The following is a 19,511-nucleotide window of genomic DNA, read 5'->3' as shown; positions in this document are numbered from 1 at the left end:
GGGCCGCCCGCCCCGCCCCTGCCTGGGCCGGGCCTGTCCGGGGCGGTGCCGCAGCGCAGGCCCACCCCCGCGCTCCCCTCCGCCCCGCGGGGACAGTGCCACGCCAGCGGCCTCTGGGAGCGACATGGGCCGCGGGCTGACGCTGCTGCTCCTGGCGCTGGCCCTGGTGGCGGCCCCGGCGCAGGCCGAGGACGGCGCGGCGGCGGAGGAGGTTAAAATCGAGGTGGTGCAGCTCCCCGAGGTGTGCAGCCCCAAGAGCAAGAAGGGGGATCTGCTGAACGCGCACTACGATGGGTTCCTGGCCAGCGACGGATCCAAGTTTTACTGCAGGTGGGCTCCGGGGCACCGGGGAGATGGGGGAGAAGGAAGGCCCTGGCCCAGCGGTGGACGTGGCGCCGCCTGCCCGCCCCGGGAGCAGTGGGTCCCGCTAACAGTTGGCCGGTGTGGGCCCGTCCTGTCCCCGCCGTGTCCCCGCAGCGGGGTGAGCGGGACTTGCTGGGACCCAGTGCGGGCACAACTTGTGGTTCACGTTAACATCAGTAATTTCCCCCCATCTCAGCCTTTATTTTTGCTCAATCGAGTGCTGGGTGTAGCGTTTACCTAGGGCCAGGAGGAACCTGTGCTTCGGGGAACTGGAAGCCAAATGGGGAGGTCGCCTGTAGCCCACACCTCACATGGAGAAGCCCTTTGGCAGGGTGATAAAAAAACCCCACCGTGTTATTATCTGTGCAGAAAAGCTCGAGTTTGGAGAAGGAGCTCCTGCTAGGGACGCAGACTATTTTAGACAGAAACATGGGTACAGCATGCAGTTCTACATAGTTGGCATTCTGTGAGGCAGCTGCATTATGCTAGGGGTTCGCACTCTTCATGCCCCTTCCTGTTGCTGCTCTCCTGCTCAATCTGTGCTGTCTTTCTCTTTGCCCAAATGGTCAGCATTTATGGCTTTTGCTTTTTCACTCCATCCCATCTATCTACCTTCAACATGTTTCAGCTTAGTTTAGTTTGCACAGAAATCATTGTGGAAAAGCTTTGTATTTACAGTGCCTTGGTTTTAGTCGTGGTGCATCCTACCAGTGAGGCAGGACTCACCTGTGCAGAACTGTGGAAGAGAGTCTTTTCTTTCCTTCAGGTACCTGACCCGTTCCTTAGCCATGTTTGGACAGATCCGGCAGTAGCCTAGTTTATTACAAGATCTTGATTCATTACCCCAACTTGTATCATTTAAGAAAAAAATCAGTATAGGATAATTCTACATTTAACAGTACCGTTTTGCTTGCATTTTTTTCCTGTTGAAGTGACCGATTTTGGCACATACAGTGTTGCCCTATGACTTTTGAATGACATGCTGCTCAGTTGCCATTCAGTGTAGTTCCTGTACTGGGAACACCTCGTATGACCAGAAGCTGGCTCAAGCACCGAATATCTAAACCAGAGTGGTGAGTGAGCACACGGTACTGTAGCCAAGATTGCCAGGTTCCCCCAGCATACCTGTGCATGCTCCATCCCATCCCTTCCTACAGCCATGTGAACTGCTTGAAGACATTTTCGCTTTCTACCAGTGAAATGCTCCCAGTGCTCCTGCTCTTGCAGACTTCCTGCAATGGCGCCTCGTTTCTGGCATGCAGTATATATGATCAGGAAGATCAGATGTTTTTCTAAGAAATTAGTTTTTTTCGCTTTTTTTAATTTTAATGGAGGTTGCTCCTTACGTATCTCAAGAATTGACCTTAAATTAATTACAAAAGTAGTAGAAAACAGTTAATGCTTTATATTCTTGCACTCTGTACATTCTTTTGTTCTAATAATCTAATGTACTTTTTTACTGACTGCTAATTTAAAGTTATTGTTATATTTAAAATAACACTAAACTCACTGTTTTCTGCTCACAATTCTTTTTAATAGTCGGACACAAAATGAAGGTCATCCAAAGTGGTTCGTTCTGGGTGTTGGACAAGTCATAAAAGGGTTAGATATTGCTATGATGAACATGTGTCCCGGAGAAAAACGGAAAGTGATCATTCCGCCATCATTAGCGTATGGACAGCAAGGATACGGTAAAAAAAAGTTTCAATACTAAACTTTGTCCTTCCTCTGTTTTACCCTTTCAAGCATACAGTATTGTATGACTGTAAAAACTGGTGCTCCCATTATTTCTGGTGGCACTGAAGGTGATGATTGCAGCTGTACAGCCTAATCCTGCTCATTCTTATGCAGTTTAAGCAGTTCTCATCAGAGACCCACACCCAGGCTTTGCAGCTTGCAGCAGAATTCAGTATATGGCACCCAATGTGTTCTTCCAGGTGTTGCCATAATACGAAAAATTGATGGCAAAAGGAAGATCTTGATGATTCATATCAGCATTTTTTGTCTTAATCTATTATTCATATTTGGTTTCTATTATTTGATTCCCACTTGCTTAGCCTTTTAATGACATTCTGCATCTTCTGAGCAAAATGGAAGGTAATCCAGTGCATGCCACAGAACTAAACTGAGCAGAACTAAGTTGCTTAAAATACTGCTTACATTCTGGTAGTTAATGGAAAATGTAATCATCCTATGTAATAATTGCAACAGTATAATGCATGAATTCTGATTTGAATTTATGATGCTTAAGTGTGCAGTCTATTAAAAAAAAAGTTCCAGTCAGAGTTTTATGCAGTGTTTGGGCACCCTTAATTGTAGATTACTTAAATTCAGCTCTGACTTGGAGGTAGTAGTTTCTGTTAAAAGGTAGCTCCTGCTCTATAATAATTGTTTGGTAGAGATATTATGTCAGAATTCCATGCACCAGTTTTGTCTTTCATACAATTCCATTGTAGCCAGAGAAGTTTATTAGAAATAAATTTTTCCCCTTGAGTATTATGTTTCGCAAATGAGTCTCATAACAACAAGGAGAAACACTGACACAAAAAAAGTATGTTCTTTAAATCAAATACTAATGTTAACTGTTTATCCTAGGTAGCACTTCAAGAAAGTATAATTTTCCTGCAGCATACCTGTCCTCTGTCTCAGCGTATTCCTGCATGCTGAGGAAGATGCCTGCCTAATCTTGAATTAGAAAAGATGCATGTGGCTTTCTAAATCTTTACATATCTTTCCTTTGTTGGTATGTATACTTGAGAACTACTGGCACTGAATTCTAGTATTGTATCTTTCTTTCATAAGTATTTTACAAACCATAGATTATATGCAGATATAAAAGCTTCTACATTTTTAAAGGTTGTAAGATTAAAATCTTTTGAACTGTGAAACCTGTCATTTTTACTATGGATATTTTAGATGAGAAGTGCAAGTAATGGTTTTGTTTACCTTCTGTTTATAAACAAAAATTCTCAGGTTTTCTTCAGTTTGTGAAGGATGGGCACAAGCTCAAAGGTTGTCAAAATTCTGAGGTTACAATGTCATGCTCACTGGCTTTGGCTATTAATAGAAGCAACTTGCATGTTTACATTTTAATTTTACACTGCATGATTTCTTGATGCTTTTTTGCCTTTACTTTTAGATTTTATTTTGTTACTGTCTCTTCCATTCCCTTTTTTGCCAGATGCACGATACAATTACCTGTGTTTATAGTTGGTGGGTTTTTTACATCAGATATCAGAAAATGCTTTGACACAGGAACAATGAGGTCTAACCTGCTGGGTTTTTTCTTCAGGACGAAATATTCCAGTAGTTGTTGTTGTTAGTGGGTTTTTTAATGAATCAGATGACTTACATTCTACTGCCTCTTTCTAATAAGATGTGTATTTTATACACTATTTTACGTTGTCCTTTAACCATACGCATAATTCATAGTAAGCTGGTAGAACTTGAAATTGCCTGCTTGTTTCTTTAGACAGAAAGTATGTATGAGCGCTGGTCTATTGGTGTCATCTTTTAGGTCAGGTTCCAGATATTTCATAAAGGAAAATGTCTTAGACTCAGTCTCTCAAGAAGCTTCATCATATGACAGCTTGTGAAAGAGTGGGAACTTTAGAAATATTTGGTTTTCATGATAACACAAGCTTCTCTTGATTTTTTTTTTTTAAAGTACCTGAGTTGCTGTGAGCAATATAATTTTGTTTCAGGGAAGTATGTTATTTGCAAATCTCTCTCAAAATCATTTATCTAACACAATCTGAACAATCTTCCTGTCTAGCTATATATTTAAATTTCTTTTGTAATAGACAAATAAGATGCTTTACGTGTAGACTTATCATATGCGTGATCTCTGTCCATAATGTCTGATTTTTTAAATTGCTTTTAAAAATTTTATTCTTAGCACAGGGCAAGATTCCACCCAATGCAACATTGATCTTTGAGATTGAACTTTATGCAGTAAATAAGGGACCTCGCAGTGTTGAAGCATTTCATCAAATAGACAAGGACAGTGACAAGAAACTCTCTCAACTTGAGGTAATATGATGTAACTAATTTGGAATAAATAATTTACAAAACTATAGGTATAGCTGTATTGGTGTTGTCCTTGCAGGAGCTGCCTCTGCTGCTGTTCATCATGTAAAGCTTCTGTATGCGTACATGAACTACGCTGTGTAATGTTGAAATTTGCTGTGATTAACACGCTAGTATGTCTCAGACTTGCAGGGAAACAAACTTAGACATGTCTGCCCTGGAGTGGCAAGAACTCACGTATATACACCAGGTGTCCTTGAAGATACTAGTAGAAGTTGAGTACTGGTGTAAAAGCCACAATGGTTGGACCTTTTTCTTTTCTTCTAGATAAGCCAGTATTTGAAAGAAGAATTCGCAAGAGATGGCAAAAAGCGTCATCCTTCAGCGCATGATGAAATCTTAGCTGATATATTTAAGAAGAATGACCATGATGGAGATGGTTTCATATCAGCAAAGGAGTACAATGTCTACCAGCATGATGAACTCTAAGTACTTAAAAAAAATCTTTTGATCTTTTCTGGACACTGAATTTTAAACATTTCCAAAATAATACTTTGTCACAGAAATTTTTGTATTTTTTTTATAGTGGCATCATTTTATATCTCTTAAGGTGACTGTAAAAAATCTTATTTTTAAACATTCGACTAAAACTGTGTTTGATATTTCAAAAGAAAGAAATAAAATTGGAAAACACCGTGATCTATTATTATCAGTTCCTGTGTCATGTCCTAATCTACAGTATTGCTCAGTAGTCTTTCTTATTGTGTAAGTTACTGATCAAAATAATTACTTCTGTCTTATCAAGGAAAAAAAAAGTACCTGTTGACATAGTTAGGACATAACTGATGGATACTTCTCAGTTCCCTGTAAAATAAAAGGGGACAACAGAATCCCAGGAAAGTAACTCTGTTAAACCTCTGCAGGCTTCTAGGCCAGCTTCTGGAGGAATTGCTGTTTGCAGCAAGTTTAACTATAAAAGATCTTAAAATAAGTAAACTCTGTCTATGGAATGTCAGGATAAAACCACAAATTGATTTAAAGCAACTTAAAAAACCTCTTTGATATAATAACTTGGTGTTCATGAAATGCAGTATTTTACATGGATTTTATACTTCGTAATTTTACTAAGTTAGCCAGTTTATTCAGCATTACCAAGTTAAAAATCTGCACCATCATGATATACTTGGATGACATGGAAGATGATGGGAGATGCTCTATATAAACACAAGTAATTATTTGGACATTATTTTAGTTTCCCCTCACTCTGGAAAAATGCAAAGAAATAGCAATAGTTAATAGAAAGTACTTCAGGATAATTGACTATTCTGCTTATGCAGAGGTCATCATACTAGTTGTGTAACATACTTTCCTCATGTGAAAAGCAATGGTTGTATTTATTTCAGTATGTAATAATCAGATGCACCTGGTGAAAGTGGCAGCACAAGTAAAAATCCTTCCCTACCTGGGTTAGCCTTAAAATAATTCTACAAGATAGAAAAACATTTTTTATTGTTTTTCCAGTTCAAGATAGCATGGGGAGGGCTTCACCAGTACCTGACCAACAGTGCTCCCAATCTCAGTCCTAAACACAATTCCCCAGTGCCCTCTGGTGTTCTACTCTTAGCAACACAGACTTAATTTTCTGTGGTTGAGATCTACCAGTTAAAGACCTTCAGCACTGGTGAAGTCTTGTTGAAAGAATGTAGTTCTGTTATTTTCATAAGGTTCTGAAGCATTTTCTGCTAAGCAGTTTTTTTCTGAACACATACAAGAAAGTTGAGAGCAGCTGTGAGTTAAAATCCAAATGCAGAAAGTGGACTGGCTGGTACGTTTTGTAATCTCAACAGCTTGACATATGGTAATAGCATCTTAAAGTGAAATGCCTATCCCTAGTTTTAGTTGTTCCCTTTTGTAAATGAAACATTATACTGAGCTAAGTTTTAGCTTGTATTTTAATCTGATACTTCAATGAAACATTAATGAGAACACTAAATTATTAACAAATATTCTCATTTTACCATCATATGCCAATTTAGATAAAGGCAACATTTTGGAGTTTAACAACAAGTTTATGTAAACAACTTACAGTAAGTTCTAGCATACATTTTGACATGAAAATACAGTTAAAAGTATATTTTTCTTTATCATTGTAATGGAGAATGGTATAGAAGGAAGAAAAGCAATATCAGGGAATGCATGAGGCAATTTTCAAGTAAAAGGTCATTGACTACGAAGCAAATAATTTGAAGACAGTAGTGTAATAAAATGTTTTGCACTTTGACTATTTTGCATTTCAGCAGTTTGAATCATATTTACTAATTCTGAAAAGTTTGTGGCACAGTTATGCCCATGTCTGCGGCAACAGGCACTTACCTTGCTCAGTTACTTTACTCTCTTATGCCAGAGGTCAAAACAGGGCACAGCATGCAGTCGTACATACTTCTGTCCATTAAAAGAACACTCCAGGCATCCATAGACTGTCTCCCGTTTAGAACTTCCCATTCCACAAAGGACACAGGGACCTTTGGGGATGTTGTTATTAAGCAAATTAATTCGGATATGAGATCCTTCTCTGAGATAGCTCGTAGAGACATCAGTCATGCTCGCAGCTTTTTCATAGTAATCTGTAAACAGGTCCTCCAAGTAAGCATCAGAGTCAGCAACCATATCCACTACTCTTTTATCTGAAAAAGAATGCACAAATAAAAGGAGTGATATTTGTCATTACATTATGAACTGTTTCCAAAACAATCTGTCAATCTAATAATGGAAATAACAACTGATTCACAAAACCATTCTAAACATGCCACATTGTAGATTGCTTCCCAGCAAAAGCTGTCGTGAAAATTCTTTAATTTCACAAAAGACATTGACAAAATCCAGAATTTTTTTTGTATAAGACCTATACAATTACAGTATTTTTAGAAATACCCTGAAAAGACAGGCATGAGGCAAGCTTTTGAAAAATCAAATCACAGCTGCGTACTTTCCTGTTTAACCATTCTTATTTTTGCATTTCTAGTTTTATTTTCTAAAAACTGGAAATTCATTTTTTTTTTCTAGTATTTACAAAAAAACAAAACAAAACAAACCAAAAATAAACAAACACCCCCCCACACACAAAAACAAACAAAAAAAACAACCAAACAAAAAAAACCCCACCAATATTTAAAAGGTTTAGAGAATTTGGAGGACTCCATGTTGACCTCCTAGCAGAGGAGCAAGCATCCAAACAGCCTGGGAAGAAATAATTTTTGGAACTACCTGCCTTTTTCATCTCTTCAGGGACTGATTAGTTTAGATTGGATGACAAACTTTCAAGCAGCTACAGCTACTGGGATGTATTGCACCCACTGAACATTTATTCCCTCAGTGTGGACCGGAGCAGGTCCACAAAGCACTTTGATCAAGAACAGGATGCAATGGAGCAAGGACAGACACAGAGCAGCCTTCAGAAGGCTGTTCACTGTTCAATGTTTGTCTTCACACCCAGATTTGCAGATTTCCCAAATAATTAGAATGCGTGTTAAAAGTATGGGATCTTATTCTGAAGAATATATAGCTACATGCAGTGATACTCAGTTTTCTTGGATATTGTGTTCATATCAAAATGAGAAAACGGAACTATGATGGTATCTTGCCCGTGTCCCTGCCGGGTAAACAGCCTAAAGAGTACATCCAAATATTTAAATTAATATTGTTTGATATTTAAACTCAAAGAGTCTTCCCCGAAACATTATTTCTAGATTATATAATAACTTGTATTGCGTAACAATACCTATAAAAGACAAATATCTGAAATAGTCTTAATGTCAACTTAAGTTAGTTGTGTAATTACTCCATACCAGTTTATCATCAGCCATAGATTTTTATTTTAAGATTTTTAGAGTTTCAGTGAACAGCAATACCATAAATTTGTTACCTGTGAAAGTCAGATGCTCAAATGTAAGTTTTAATAGTATTTCAATACACAAGAAATTAAGTGGTACATTTTCAATGAAATTTTTGTCTTTAAACATTCATCTTGCACAGAAATTAAAAGAAACAAAAATACATTCTTCATGCATTAACTAAGACATTTGGATATAAATATCAAAAGTCATACTTCGATGAAACAGATTAGTCTTTAACCTCCTTAATTTGGTCAGTGAAGAGGATCCAGATTTCTCTTTTTCAAATCCTCCTTTTGAAATTGGAGTCACACACAATTCTGTAAAAATTAAAATAAGTTTTTAGAAGAATGAAATATGAAAGCAATAATTGTACAACAGAGTTTAATACACTTACTAAGCTATAAAGGTAACAGTGATTAAATTCAGCCTTGCTAATGTTTTTAATGGCTAGTATCACATTCTCACACAAGTCTGCACACAGAAATAGTCCACAGAACCAAGTGACACAGAATTTTAAAATGTTTAAAATGTGGCTGTCAACATACACACTTGGATTGGTTTTTACACAATTTATGGCCATGTTAAAGGACAGTCAATATTACACAAATGGAACTCCTTCTGAAAGAGAAACTTTTCTGTGATGTCATGCGAAACAAAAACGAAAAACAATAAGCAAGGCTGCGACTTCTGAAGTCATCTCTTTCAACACCAAATCAACTACAAAACATTTTTTTAAATAAAAATAAGTAGCACCTAAGTTTCTATCCATAACTTGAAAGAAAACCTTTAAAGTGGAATATAAGGATAATCAATTACAAGGAATTGAAAAAACTTTTCTCAATTGGGAATTCTCTTCAGCTATGCAAATAAAAATATCAGCTTTATTGATTATTTCACTGATAATGACTGTAGCAAAAATATCACGCATGTAACTGCCATTGGATTAAAGGTAAAATAAAATTAAAACACTTTCAAAAGTTGAAATTAATGTTGAGCATTATGGAAGTGAATATAAAGAACTACCATACTGTATTGTCTGTTTTACTTTTAATCTAGTAATTATGCCTGGTTTGAAGTATATTTAAAGTTTTTACAGAAGGTAAAGGTATCTCACAGTTCAGTAAATAAGCACTTTATAATGCAGAGTTCCCACCCTAGAGGGTTTATGCTGTGCATGCCAAAGGGTACGGAGCTGTTTGCAACTTCTAAAACATGGTGCTGCACAGATCTGCAGAGATCAGCTCCCTCTCCGGGTCTTTTATCTTCCTATTTACAGAATGTTATAGAGAGTCAAGCAAATCCTGAAACAGTTGAGTGACTCTCACAGAGGTTCCTGTACTCCAGTACACAGGATTCTGGTGGTTAAATCTTTATCTAACATGACTCCAGTTGGTGGGGAGTTTTGCATTTGATGTTATCGAGTACTAGATCAAATCCTAAAACTGACTTTTTGGTTTATTAAAAACAATGTTGATAAGATTGATAATGTTACAGGCTACACTTTCATTAGTGCAGATATGTAAATACATAAGTGCTATTCTTTCCCTAAATGGAGAATAATTAGTTTTCAGTAATTGCGATTATTTCTTCCTAAATATCTTCAGATATCCATATAAGGTAATGACATATCAGACTGAAATTAAAGCCCCAACAGAAGAAAATGATAGCTTAGTTTAGAAGTTCTGCACACTTTCTTTTTACTTGGATCTTTTTACTTGCCCATTTTATGCAAAACTGATCAGATGGTCTCATAAGCCTGTTCCTTACAGGCTAGAAATAGAACACAGTGATTTTTTGTTCCGTGCAACTGCAGGATTAAAAGAAAAAAAATTAAAAAATCTTACTTAACTTTTAAAAACCATTTCCACGACAGACTGTTTTCTTGGACCTGCTTTGTTTATCTTTTCAAGAATTGTTTCTGTTAGAAAGTCAGACTATTTATGTGCATAAGTTAAAGGCAGAACATTGTATCGGATCAGGGCTTTTGTATATTGAGAGCAAGAAAATTGTTTCAAAACTCAGACCATTATAAATAATAGCAGTAATGACAATAATGCATATTACTTACCAAAATTACCATCCAAATGAATGTAGAGTTCAAATACACTAAAAGCAATAGTTGTATGCGCAGGAAAAACAATGGCTTTGTCCCGCCCTTTATGATTCTGATCTTCAATAATGTGAAACTATGATTTGAAAAGCATCAAAAGAAAAAATGTTACAAGTTTAAATGAAAAAAGAAACAATAATATCTTAACTTTATATATTGAGAATTACAATGCCAGGAGGAAGCTTCAAAAATAAAGATCAAATTTCCCAACTAAAGAATTTTATATTAATAACTTTGCATTGTAATAAAGTTTGATACAGAGATAACAACAACTTACATCACTCACTGAAAATTATGTGACTGATTTATAAATACTAGTAACAGGCAAACCTCAGAAGATTTGTAGGTTCAATTATTCAAACAGAGAATGGGAAGAAAGAACATAAAACAGGGAGTAAGATGCCAACCCTTGAAATTCCAATGTGTTATAGATTGATATAATAACGCAAGATAAATTATACGTGTCTTTGTGACTCAATCTAAGAAGTAAATTCCACATTTTTGCCATGGCTTCACCCAAAGCTATGGCTCACAGCCTAGCCATCCTTTCACATGCATTTCCCAACCCTTAGTCACATAAGCAGTACTAACAGAAGACCAACTTCTAATTCAGTTTCCATCAGTGCCATAGTATTGATTTACTTCAGATTTTTTCCTGACCTTACATCCATAAAATTTGTAAAAATAAGCTTTTTATGTTTGTTCATTTAAGTTACAGAATTTTGTCAAACATATTTACCCTCATCATCTCTCCACGCATCCCGGTGTGGACGGTTAGTGAGCACTGCCTTGTAGTTCTAATACTTTCCATGACCACGCACAAAATTTCCATCCTACTTTTTCTTGATTGATGGACAAGACAATGATCAAAATTTATTTTTCTAAAATCAAGAGGGAGGCAGGAAAGAAATTCAGAGATTATTAGCAATTTACAAAACAGCTAATAGAATTAGTAACTTTAAATCAGTAAACAAATCACCGTAACTTCTGTCTCATGGTGGTAGCACAACTGCCTGAAGAGGCCTCTGGAAGCTTAACATTGATTTTCAGTGTTTGGTAACAAAAGCCCTAAACAACTCAAAGAAAGCCAGTAATGTACAAATGTTAGAGAAGATTCGTGAGGCATCCTGGCAAATTCCAAGTCCATCCATCTGACACTGTTCTTAGTGACAGTAAGGAACTGTCAACACACATTTTTTTATGTGATGATATAATTAATGTCAATAAGAATTTAAAGAAAATAGATAGTAAAAGCAATAACTGTAATGTTCTACCTTTGGGCTACTGTAAAGCTTATGATGATGGAATGTTTTTGTTAGAAGCCTAAATGCTGCCTATGCAAGCTGGCATCTACTCAATGGATTAAAAACTGGTTGACTGGTATGTGTCAACTATAGCTGAAAAAAAATTTATAAACATGGAACAATCATGAATATTTTTATCAGGAGACTAGGACCTCTTTCCCCACACCCAATTATTAATTATAACGTCTGGAGACTATAAATAAACCAGGAAAAGGTAGGTACAGAACAAGAGAGGTTATGGATACAAAATGACACGCACTGCTTGGTAAATAAATACAAGGAAACAATATATTTTTGAAAATACTAAATGTCACATCACACATAGTAAATAATTTACTGGGATGCAACACTGGGATTCACTGGGATGACATTGTGGCCTAGGAATAATCTTTGAAATATTAACTAGAGAATTACACCTAGAATTAGTCGCATCACACTTCCTTGGTGTTTAGTATTTGTGCCAGCTCTACAGGAACACCAAGTTTGGTTTCAGTGCCCACAGCTCAACAAGGATATTGGAAAAATGGAGATTGCATTTAGAGAAGAGCCACAGAAGGTTATGAAAAAGTCAAGTAGATTTGATTTTCAAATAAAAGGCTGTGTAATAACCTCATAAAACCTTGCAGTACCTACATTGGGAATAACACATATGTCTCTCTGGTTCATCAGACAAAGGCAAAGAAATCCTGTTTCTGAAACCTGAAGTTGGGTAATGTAATTCGAAGTAAATGTCAAATTTCCCATAGTATGGAATAACATAGATAGGACCTCAGATAGACTCTTCCTCTCTGGATTTTTTTTTCCTTTTCCTGAAAGATGCTCTGTAATTTAAACAGCAATTAAGTCAGAAAAACTCTATAGTCTGTGTTATACAGAAGGTCTTGTGCCTAATCCAAGTGATCTAACTTGAGACTCTTGGAAAATATCAGATTGTGACTGGCTAAAAATAATCAAAACCTAACCATTTCAGAGGTACAACCTAACTGTAGGAAATATAATTCTGGAAATAGAAAACAAAACATGTAATATTACCTTGTAGTAAGTTCTTTGAGTAATGTTGGTACTTCAACCTCATGTTTGGTCACTATGCCAAATGAAGCTTTAAAGGCAACAGAATCTGATCCAGCAACATCAAAACCAACTTCATTGATTATCTGATTTCCTCTTTTACCATTCAGTGAAACATCTGATTTATCTTCATAGTTGAGCAACTGGTAAGATGAGATACCTGAGCAAAAGAAGATAATCGTTGTGTGATAAGAAGTCCGAACACAGTATTTTTACATTGCATTATATATTTGTAACAGGACATTTTAATTATTTCATTTTTTAATAGAATAAACATAAAGAAGAGAATAAACGGTACAGTTCCCACTGTACTTAACCATTTCAATGTGAAATTCAGAGCTACATTGAGCACTTATTTATTGCTGTTACTACTAATGACTTAGGAAAGAGAGCACTTCGGGGTCTGAGGGATTTCTGTGCCTCTCTGGCAGAGCTGTGCCCATGCTCCTGCATGTGGTACGTCCTGGGCATGAAATGGTGATTAGGGCCATTTCTACAGTTCTGTGCTCATCATTACTCTCCTAAAGTACTTTTACCTGTAATTAGGCTGTTGGCACTTGTATAAACAGATGTGTAGCGTGTTCTGGGTTTAATGGCAGAGGCTCTGTAGAAATGGTTTAGTGGAGGCCACAAAGAATATTAAAACTAGGAACAAAACGAAAGCCACTGTGTGTAAGACAATGTTAGTGAATTCTGAACTTTGTCTGCATGCAGTACAAATGAACCTAACATTTCTTCATTTTTGCAATATGTGAATGAGATGTGAGTTTGCCAGTAACACTAACATTGCCTTTTACCTGATATCTCACGATTAGAAAGACTCACCACACTTGCCATGTGTGCCTGATGATTCCAGGGACTATGTTATTTTGAAGAAAAACAATGGATTAATTCCAACTTACTTGAAAGTTTGCATTGATAAATAAAAGGGTACGTGCCAAAGCATTTTTATAATGCTTTCTTTATAACCACAAATACATTTTCATTATAGTAACAGAAAAATATTAGAACATATTGGTTGCCAAATTAAAAAGAATAAAGGTAGAACACAGGGATTAGGTATCCAAAGAAATCCAAATACATTTGAGAACCTGAGTTTTACTTTCTTTTTTTTAATCTTTTGAAGCTTTTAAGACAAAGTGACATTATAAAGTCACCCAGTATGAATCCTCGTCATCGCTATTTTTAACAAAAAAGTTCACATGTTTTTCATAATGCTAAAATATTGCATAAGCTTGTATTTGTCCAATAAAAAGGGAAATTCAATTACAAAGTTCTTTGCTTACATCAAAGGACAATACCTTCTGCACATGACATCTAACCTTTACAGAAAAGACTATTAAGCTTTCATGAGGCATTTTAATGAGATTTTTCAATCTTTTTCTCAGACTTTTTAATGAGATTTTTCATTTTCTTTTCATTCTGGACAAGCTATCTGACTTAGCAACAATGTCAGACTGGTAGGATCAGTGGAATTCCAGTATTTTTCATCATGTTTTCACCCTGGAATCACCCCTTTGTGGGGTCAACCAATATCATACTCATACTCATTTGTCTTAGAGTTTTCAGTTAATGCAACAGTCATGCAATTAAAGCGATTGATACTTTTTGCCAAAATGGACCTTTTTTTCAAAAGAAAATAAAGCAATGAAACTGTTTTGAGAAAACATAGCATGTATGTATGAATTACACAGACCTGTCAAAGGAAGGTACAGGAAAATGTAGGCAGTAGAGTTCAATTTTGCACCTCTTAATTCTTACAGAAACTCTTCAAAACTTTCTGATATTGCATAGCAAAGGCAATTTAAACACAGTTAGGCTCTTTAAATACACACACACAAAAAAAAAAGACGACAAATGTGGAAGCTAATCTTATGGAAATCCAATTACTTCAGTCAGATAGCTGTTGTCACATGCTCCTGCCTGTGCAGAGCCCAGTTCAACACCAGGGATTACTACAATAGCACGGAACAGCTGCAGAACTAGGCCATTCTTACATATTTAAAAGAGAGTAGACAGAGAAAAGTGAACATTAAACCCAAATTTTAAGTAGCAATGATCAACAGACTTCAATACACCTATCAGAATCTGTTGTGACTTGTGAAAAAATACAAGGCTTAACTGAACTTGTTTCATATTAGTTCAGAAAATATCAAGACTTTTTAATACAATTGACTTGTTTATTTCTATGCTTTTTCCAGAAAGTCCTTAATTTCTTTTTTATTTTATCAGCTTGACTTGTATTTTTTTCTTAAATATTACATGACTAAGCAAAACAAGTTTTATTACACTTGTACTAACCATCATACTACCTGCACAGTTTAAACTATGCCTACTATTCAATACTTACTAGAAAACATGCATTTTTTCACTTTGAAGAAAGGTAGAAATCTTACCTGCAGAAATTTCTTTCTCCCCTTGAAGAATATCTTTTAATGTGAAAGGTGTTGAAGCAAACTTAGATTTTTTTGAAAGTAAACATTTTCTTTTCTTAATCACAAGGCTCAAAGGTTGGTATTTATCAGCTTCACTGAGACTAGGTACTGGAATTAGTCTTCCTCCATCACCAACCTGTTTAACAAAGTTTTTGGTTGCAGCAGCAAACATATTATGACACTAATAAGGATAATAATAAAAACCTCTGTATCAAGTGTAACTTCCAGGTGATGAGCCCATGTTGAATTCTTTTTACAATGTTTTTTTCAAACAAATTAACATATTAAAAAAAAAAAAATCTGTCCAACTTTCTTTTAGATTATATTTTACTTTGAAAGAATCAGCAGCATCTTAACTACCCAGTTGCTCTGGTCTGTTGCTCAAGAGCTCTCTCAAAGACCTTCAGATAAGCTCTCTAATTCCATATCATGAATAATGCATTCCCAGTGTAAACTGATAGGGAAATGGCTGCTTATTCCTTGGCAGTTAAACACCACTGTTTGAAAACAAAATTCCCAGTCTTAGAAACAGAAGACAGTAACTTCTGCAACCCTCAGGTTCCTGTTAGGAGCTATTGGTGCGTTACTGTTTATCGGGTGCTTGCTGCAGCTGAGTTCTAGTGTTTTGCCAACAACAACCAACAAAGCAACCCCGACGCGCTCCAGGAAACAGCCTGAATTACACATTTGTGAAGGCTGGTAGGTCTGCGGAGATGGTATTGCCTTTCAACAGCGGTTGCATGACCTACCTGTGAAAGCTCAGCTGGGCTGTAGGAGGTGTGGGGTCTTTGGAAACACCTGGGTCAAGAGGGAGACTGGTGATAGCTGGGGGCAACGGAGGTGGGCTTTCATTATATGTTACTCTCCTCCTATGGACCCAAGCTCTCTGTGACCCAAGGGCTTCTTTTGAGACAGGCCAGCTACGTGCATGTGGCTCAGTCTGAGAAATTTGCTAAATTGTGAAAATCACACAAAATAAAAAAATTGCAGACAGAAGTGAGGTTATTGAAATGGGGTTACAGAGCAGTTCAAGGACCGAAGAGGGAAAACACCAGTGTAGAAAGATATAAATCCTAAAGGGAAAAAAGTAATCAGTAGACAGTCCATGGAGGATCTGTGATGGAGGCAGCAGGAGCTGACCCATCCTCACATAAACGATGACTTGTTTTTCTTGCAAGAGTGGTGAGCAGACAACTGCTAAGCCTTGTGGTACATCTTCCAGACACTCCTATTGCAGTTACAGTAGGTAGAACAGGCTTGTAAAGTTGTACTTTAATATTAATGTTATCCCTGGTTGCCGGGTAAATAGTTTTGTTTCGTTGGCTTTTTTTCTGAAGTAGGGTTTTCACATGAAAACATTTTAGGGTCTGTTTAAATAATATAATAACTTAGTAATTTAACATGTTTCAATTTAGTTCTTTCTAATACATCCATAACTATTTTTAAATGTTTAGAGTATCAGGAAGTCCAATAAAAGGTAAAAAGGGGAGTATACTACCTCAGCTATCTAAGATTAATGGAAAGGCTGCCAGAGCTTTCTGCTTACTCCTACATTTATACAGTCCTAAAATTACATTCAGCCCATTGATGGCAACCACGAAGCTGATGTGGCCCCCAGTGGAAACAAGGTTGACACTCCTGCTCTAAAGAGTGCTGATAAATCAAAACTGGTTGTATATAGACTTTGAATTAAAATAATGTGAAATGCTGCAATTCAGTCTGACTGTAATTCGTATTACACTGCATTAACAGAAAAACCTTGCACATATTTGCTAAATCAAAACATTTTAACAGAACTTAAAAGATTTTAAAGGAAAGGAAAAGCTAAGGAAATTCTTAAATTAAAATTTCCCATTCAGTCATGGTTTAGGTTCATCTTCTATATGTCTTACAGCTGACAGGATACTATTTTTTCTAAAAGTTTTCAAGCTCAGCTAGCACTGTATATTTAATGTGCATTTCTACTTCTCTTGCTTAGTATGTGGTCATAGATCACACTCAATCTGATCCTAGCACTAATTTTGATAATGAATAGTTTCATCTGATACGTTTACGTGGTATTTCTGTTACTCTAACACCCTATAATCCACCAGAAATGCTGCAGCAGCTGTTTGTATCATCCTCACATTACAGATCAGAGGAGTGCAACTACATTAATGTTGCCACATTCAAAAAACATTCTCTAATTCTGTGCATCCAAGTGAAGAAACCTAAGATATATTTCTTTTCCACCAGTATTAGCCATTTTTGTACTTTGCACATAGGTACACTTATGAACTTTCAGCATTTCTGTACCCCTGGCGCCCTCTCAATTAAAAACACACTGTGTATACGTTACGGCTGAGTCAGCACCTGAATAAAATCTTGTCTCGCCAAGTTGTGCAGATGAGAGCCCTTGCCTACACATGGATTCAAGGCTCCCTCTGGGGGGTGCCAGGGCTGTGACCTTCCGTACCCATTATCACAGAACAGTGACAGGCATCCCATCGGCCTTCACCACACAGGATCCCTCATAGAAGAACAAAATGACTTTTCTATCCTGATCTTAGCCCACCTAAAGGAATGGGGGCAGACTTGAACCCTCACCAAGAACCAGGCAGCTTTTTAAAAAACAAATTAATCAAAAAATTCCACTCTCCCTCCCCACCCAGATTGGCTAGTATCCATCTATGATGATCTTTTTTCTTAAGTGAGCCCACCTGAATAATACCAAACTCCTTGCTGGTGTTAGAGACAAAATCATTCCTCCAATTTCCCAATTTTCTTGATCAAGATCATACACTTTTTGTTACCCCTTCTCTTTGTAATTATATACCCTCTGACATTTACAAATAAATATATAAATCAAGACTCTTCCTGTCAGAAGCCTCATTTGCTGATTCATCTGTAGAGCAGGTTCATCTCTAGTTGGAAGGTGGAACTCTGTGCAAGAAAAAATATAAAGTGATGTAAAGATAAAAACAGAGAGTAGCATCTGCATTATATGGGAGTTTTAAATGGATTTTCCTGTCCCTATAACTCTAGCTTAACTCTGCTCTCCCCTCCTAACTACCACCCCCTTCTGCTGCTGTTTGGTTTGTCCATCCCCCACAGACTGAAGGTGTTTGTGAGTTTGCCTGAAGACATCACAAGTCTCAACAGGATGAGCAGCTTCAAGGTAGCTTGTTCAGCTCTGTGTTCTGCAGTTTCTTTGCTGTATCTTCTCCTGGATTAATTGATTTTTAAAACTTCTCTGTTATTCTTAAACATGACAACACGATTTATGACTGTCCGGCCAACAGGACTAAGATCACACAGCTTCTCTGAGCTGATTTCTGCACTGCAGTGGTACTGCAGCTCACGTTCGAGGCATCATGTGAAACAGGCTTTGCCTTTCGTCCAGCCTCTGTGCAGTATATCTCTGTAGCCTTTCCCGCTGCCAAAAGCACTCTTTTCAGACACCTGAAAGGCTATTTTATGATGCTTATTCTTCTACTGTTATTGCTGAAATAGTAACAGTGACTGTAATAATAAAAGACCAATGAGTTTTGGTAACTAATTACTGAAAGAGAAGCTTATAGGTAGAAAATAATCAAATCCTTAGATGGAGTTTGGTCTAACCTCTCTTTCTCTAAAAAAAATAAAGGCAGTTCAAAAGGGATGGAGGCTTCCTGAATATTCACTCTAACATGATTCTCAGTCTCCCTATAAGACAGATTTCAGTAACTTACAGAACAGCAATATTTCTAGAAGATGGTGTTTATTTTCTTTCTTTCAAAACAGAACTTGACAGTTTCAAAACTTGTTTGTATGTTTCATTTCCATTAGTAGTTCCCAATGCATTATGAGCTTTGCCTCCTTTCCTCAATCTATGTTGAAGCAATCTGAATATTATATCTGAATAGTATATATTATATAGCATTCACTTTATGCTTTTCAAGCACTCATGTAATACCATTAAATTACATCTATTGAAATATTGAAGTGCATTTCCCATTTCCTACTGCAGCTTAATATGTTTATAAAAGAGAGCTTTTAAGTATCAACAGACAACTATTTAGTCAAGATTTATTACAAAATTTTAAGGCTACAAGGTTACAGATAATATTTAAAAGCCTTAACGCTGGGATTAAAAGTGGTATCAAAAACCTAATGCACTCCGCAATAATGTCAATGGTCTAAACAGAACCAGCCCAGCTAACATTCTAACTAGCTACTAAAATAATGCATGTAATAAAACTTACCTACTTTGAGAAATTATTTTCCAACAGAAAAACAGGGTAGAAATTGTAAACTGATATAAACAGAAGATATAAACATGTCCATGCAG

General features: G+C 36.7%; 2 protein-coding genes across 3 annotated transcripts; one reads left to right on the top strand and one right to left on the bottom strand.

The window, feature by feature from the left end:
- Positions 1-69: 69 nt before the first annotated feature.
- FKBP7 (FKBP prolyl isomerase 7) lies at positions 70-5,091 on the top strand. Its single transcript, XM_065841063.2, has 4 exons — positions 70-330; positions 1,903-2,054; positions 4,262-4,395; positions 4,720-5,091. The coding sequence occupies exons 1-4, from the start codon at positions 125-127 to the stop codon at positions 4,879-4,881; spliced, it is 654 nt and encodes a 217-aa protein (XP_065697135.1). The 5' UTR covers positions 70-124; the 3' UTR covers positions 4,882-5,091.
- Positions 5,092-5,931: 840 nt separating this feature from the next.
- On the bottom strand, positions 5,932-17,949 carry PJVK (pejvakin). 2 transcript variants are annotated; one of them, XM_071811141.1, is made up of 7 exons: positions 17,902-17,949; positions 15,164-15,338; positions 12,732-12,927; positions 11,135-11,276; positions 10,354-10,471; positions 8,498-8,602; positions 5,932-7,076 (listed from the first exon to the last, which is right to left on the bottom strand). In XM_071811141.1, the coding sequence occupies exons 4-7, from the start codon at positions 11,225-11,227 to the stop codon at positions 6,775-6,777; spliced, it is 618 nt and encodes a 205-aa protein (XP_071667242.1). In that variant the 5' UTR covers positions 11,228-11,276; positions 12,732-12,927; positions 15,164-15,338; positions 17,902-17,949; the 3' UTR covers positions 5,932-6,774. The 2 variants fall into 2 exon arrangements, with proteins under 2 accessions (XP_071667242.1, XP_065697465.1); XM_065841393.2 differs by lacking the exon at positions 17,902-17,949 and having other exon boundaries at positions 15,164-15,504.
- Between the last annotated feature and the right edge of the window lie 1,562 nt (positions 17,950-19,511).

This window comes from Patagioenas fasciata, chromosome 7 (assembly GCF_037038585.1).
Source record: "Patagioenas fasciata isolate bPatFas1 chromosome 7, bPatFas1.hap1, whole genome shotgun sequence".
NCBI classification, from domain to species: domain Eukaryota; kingdom Metazoa; phylum Chordata; class Aves; order Columbiformes; family Columbidae; genus Patagioenas; species Patagioenas fasciata.
Note: the sequence above shows the minus strand (reverse complement) of the source record. Positions and strands in the feature narration are given on the sequence as shown.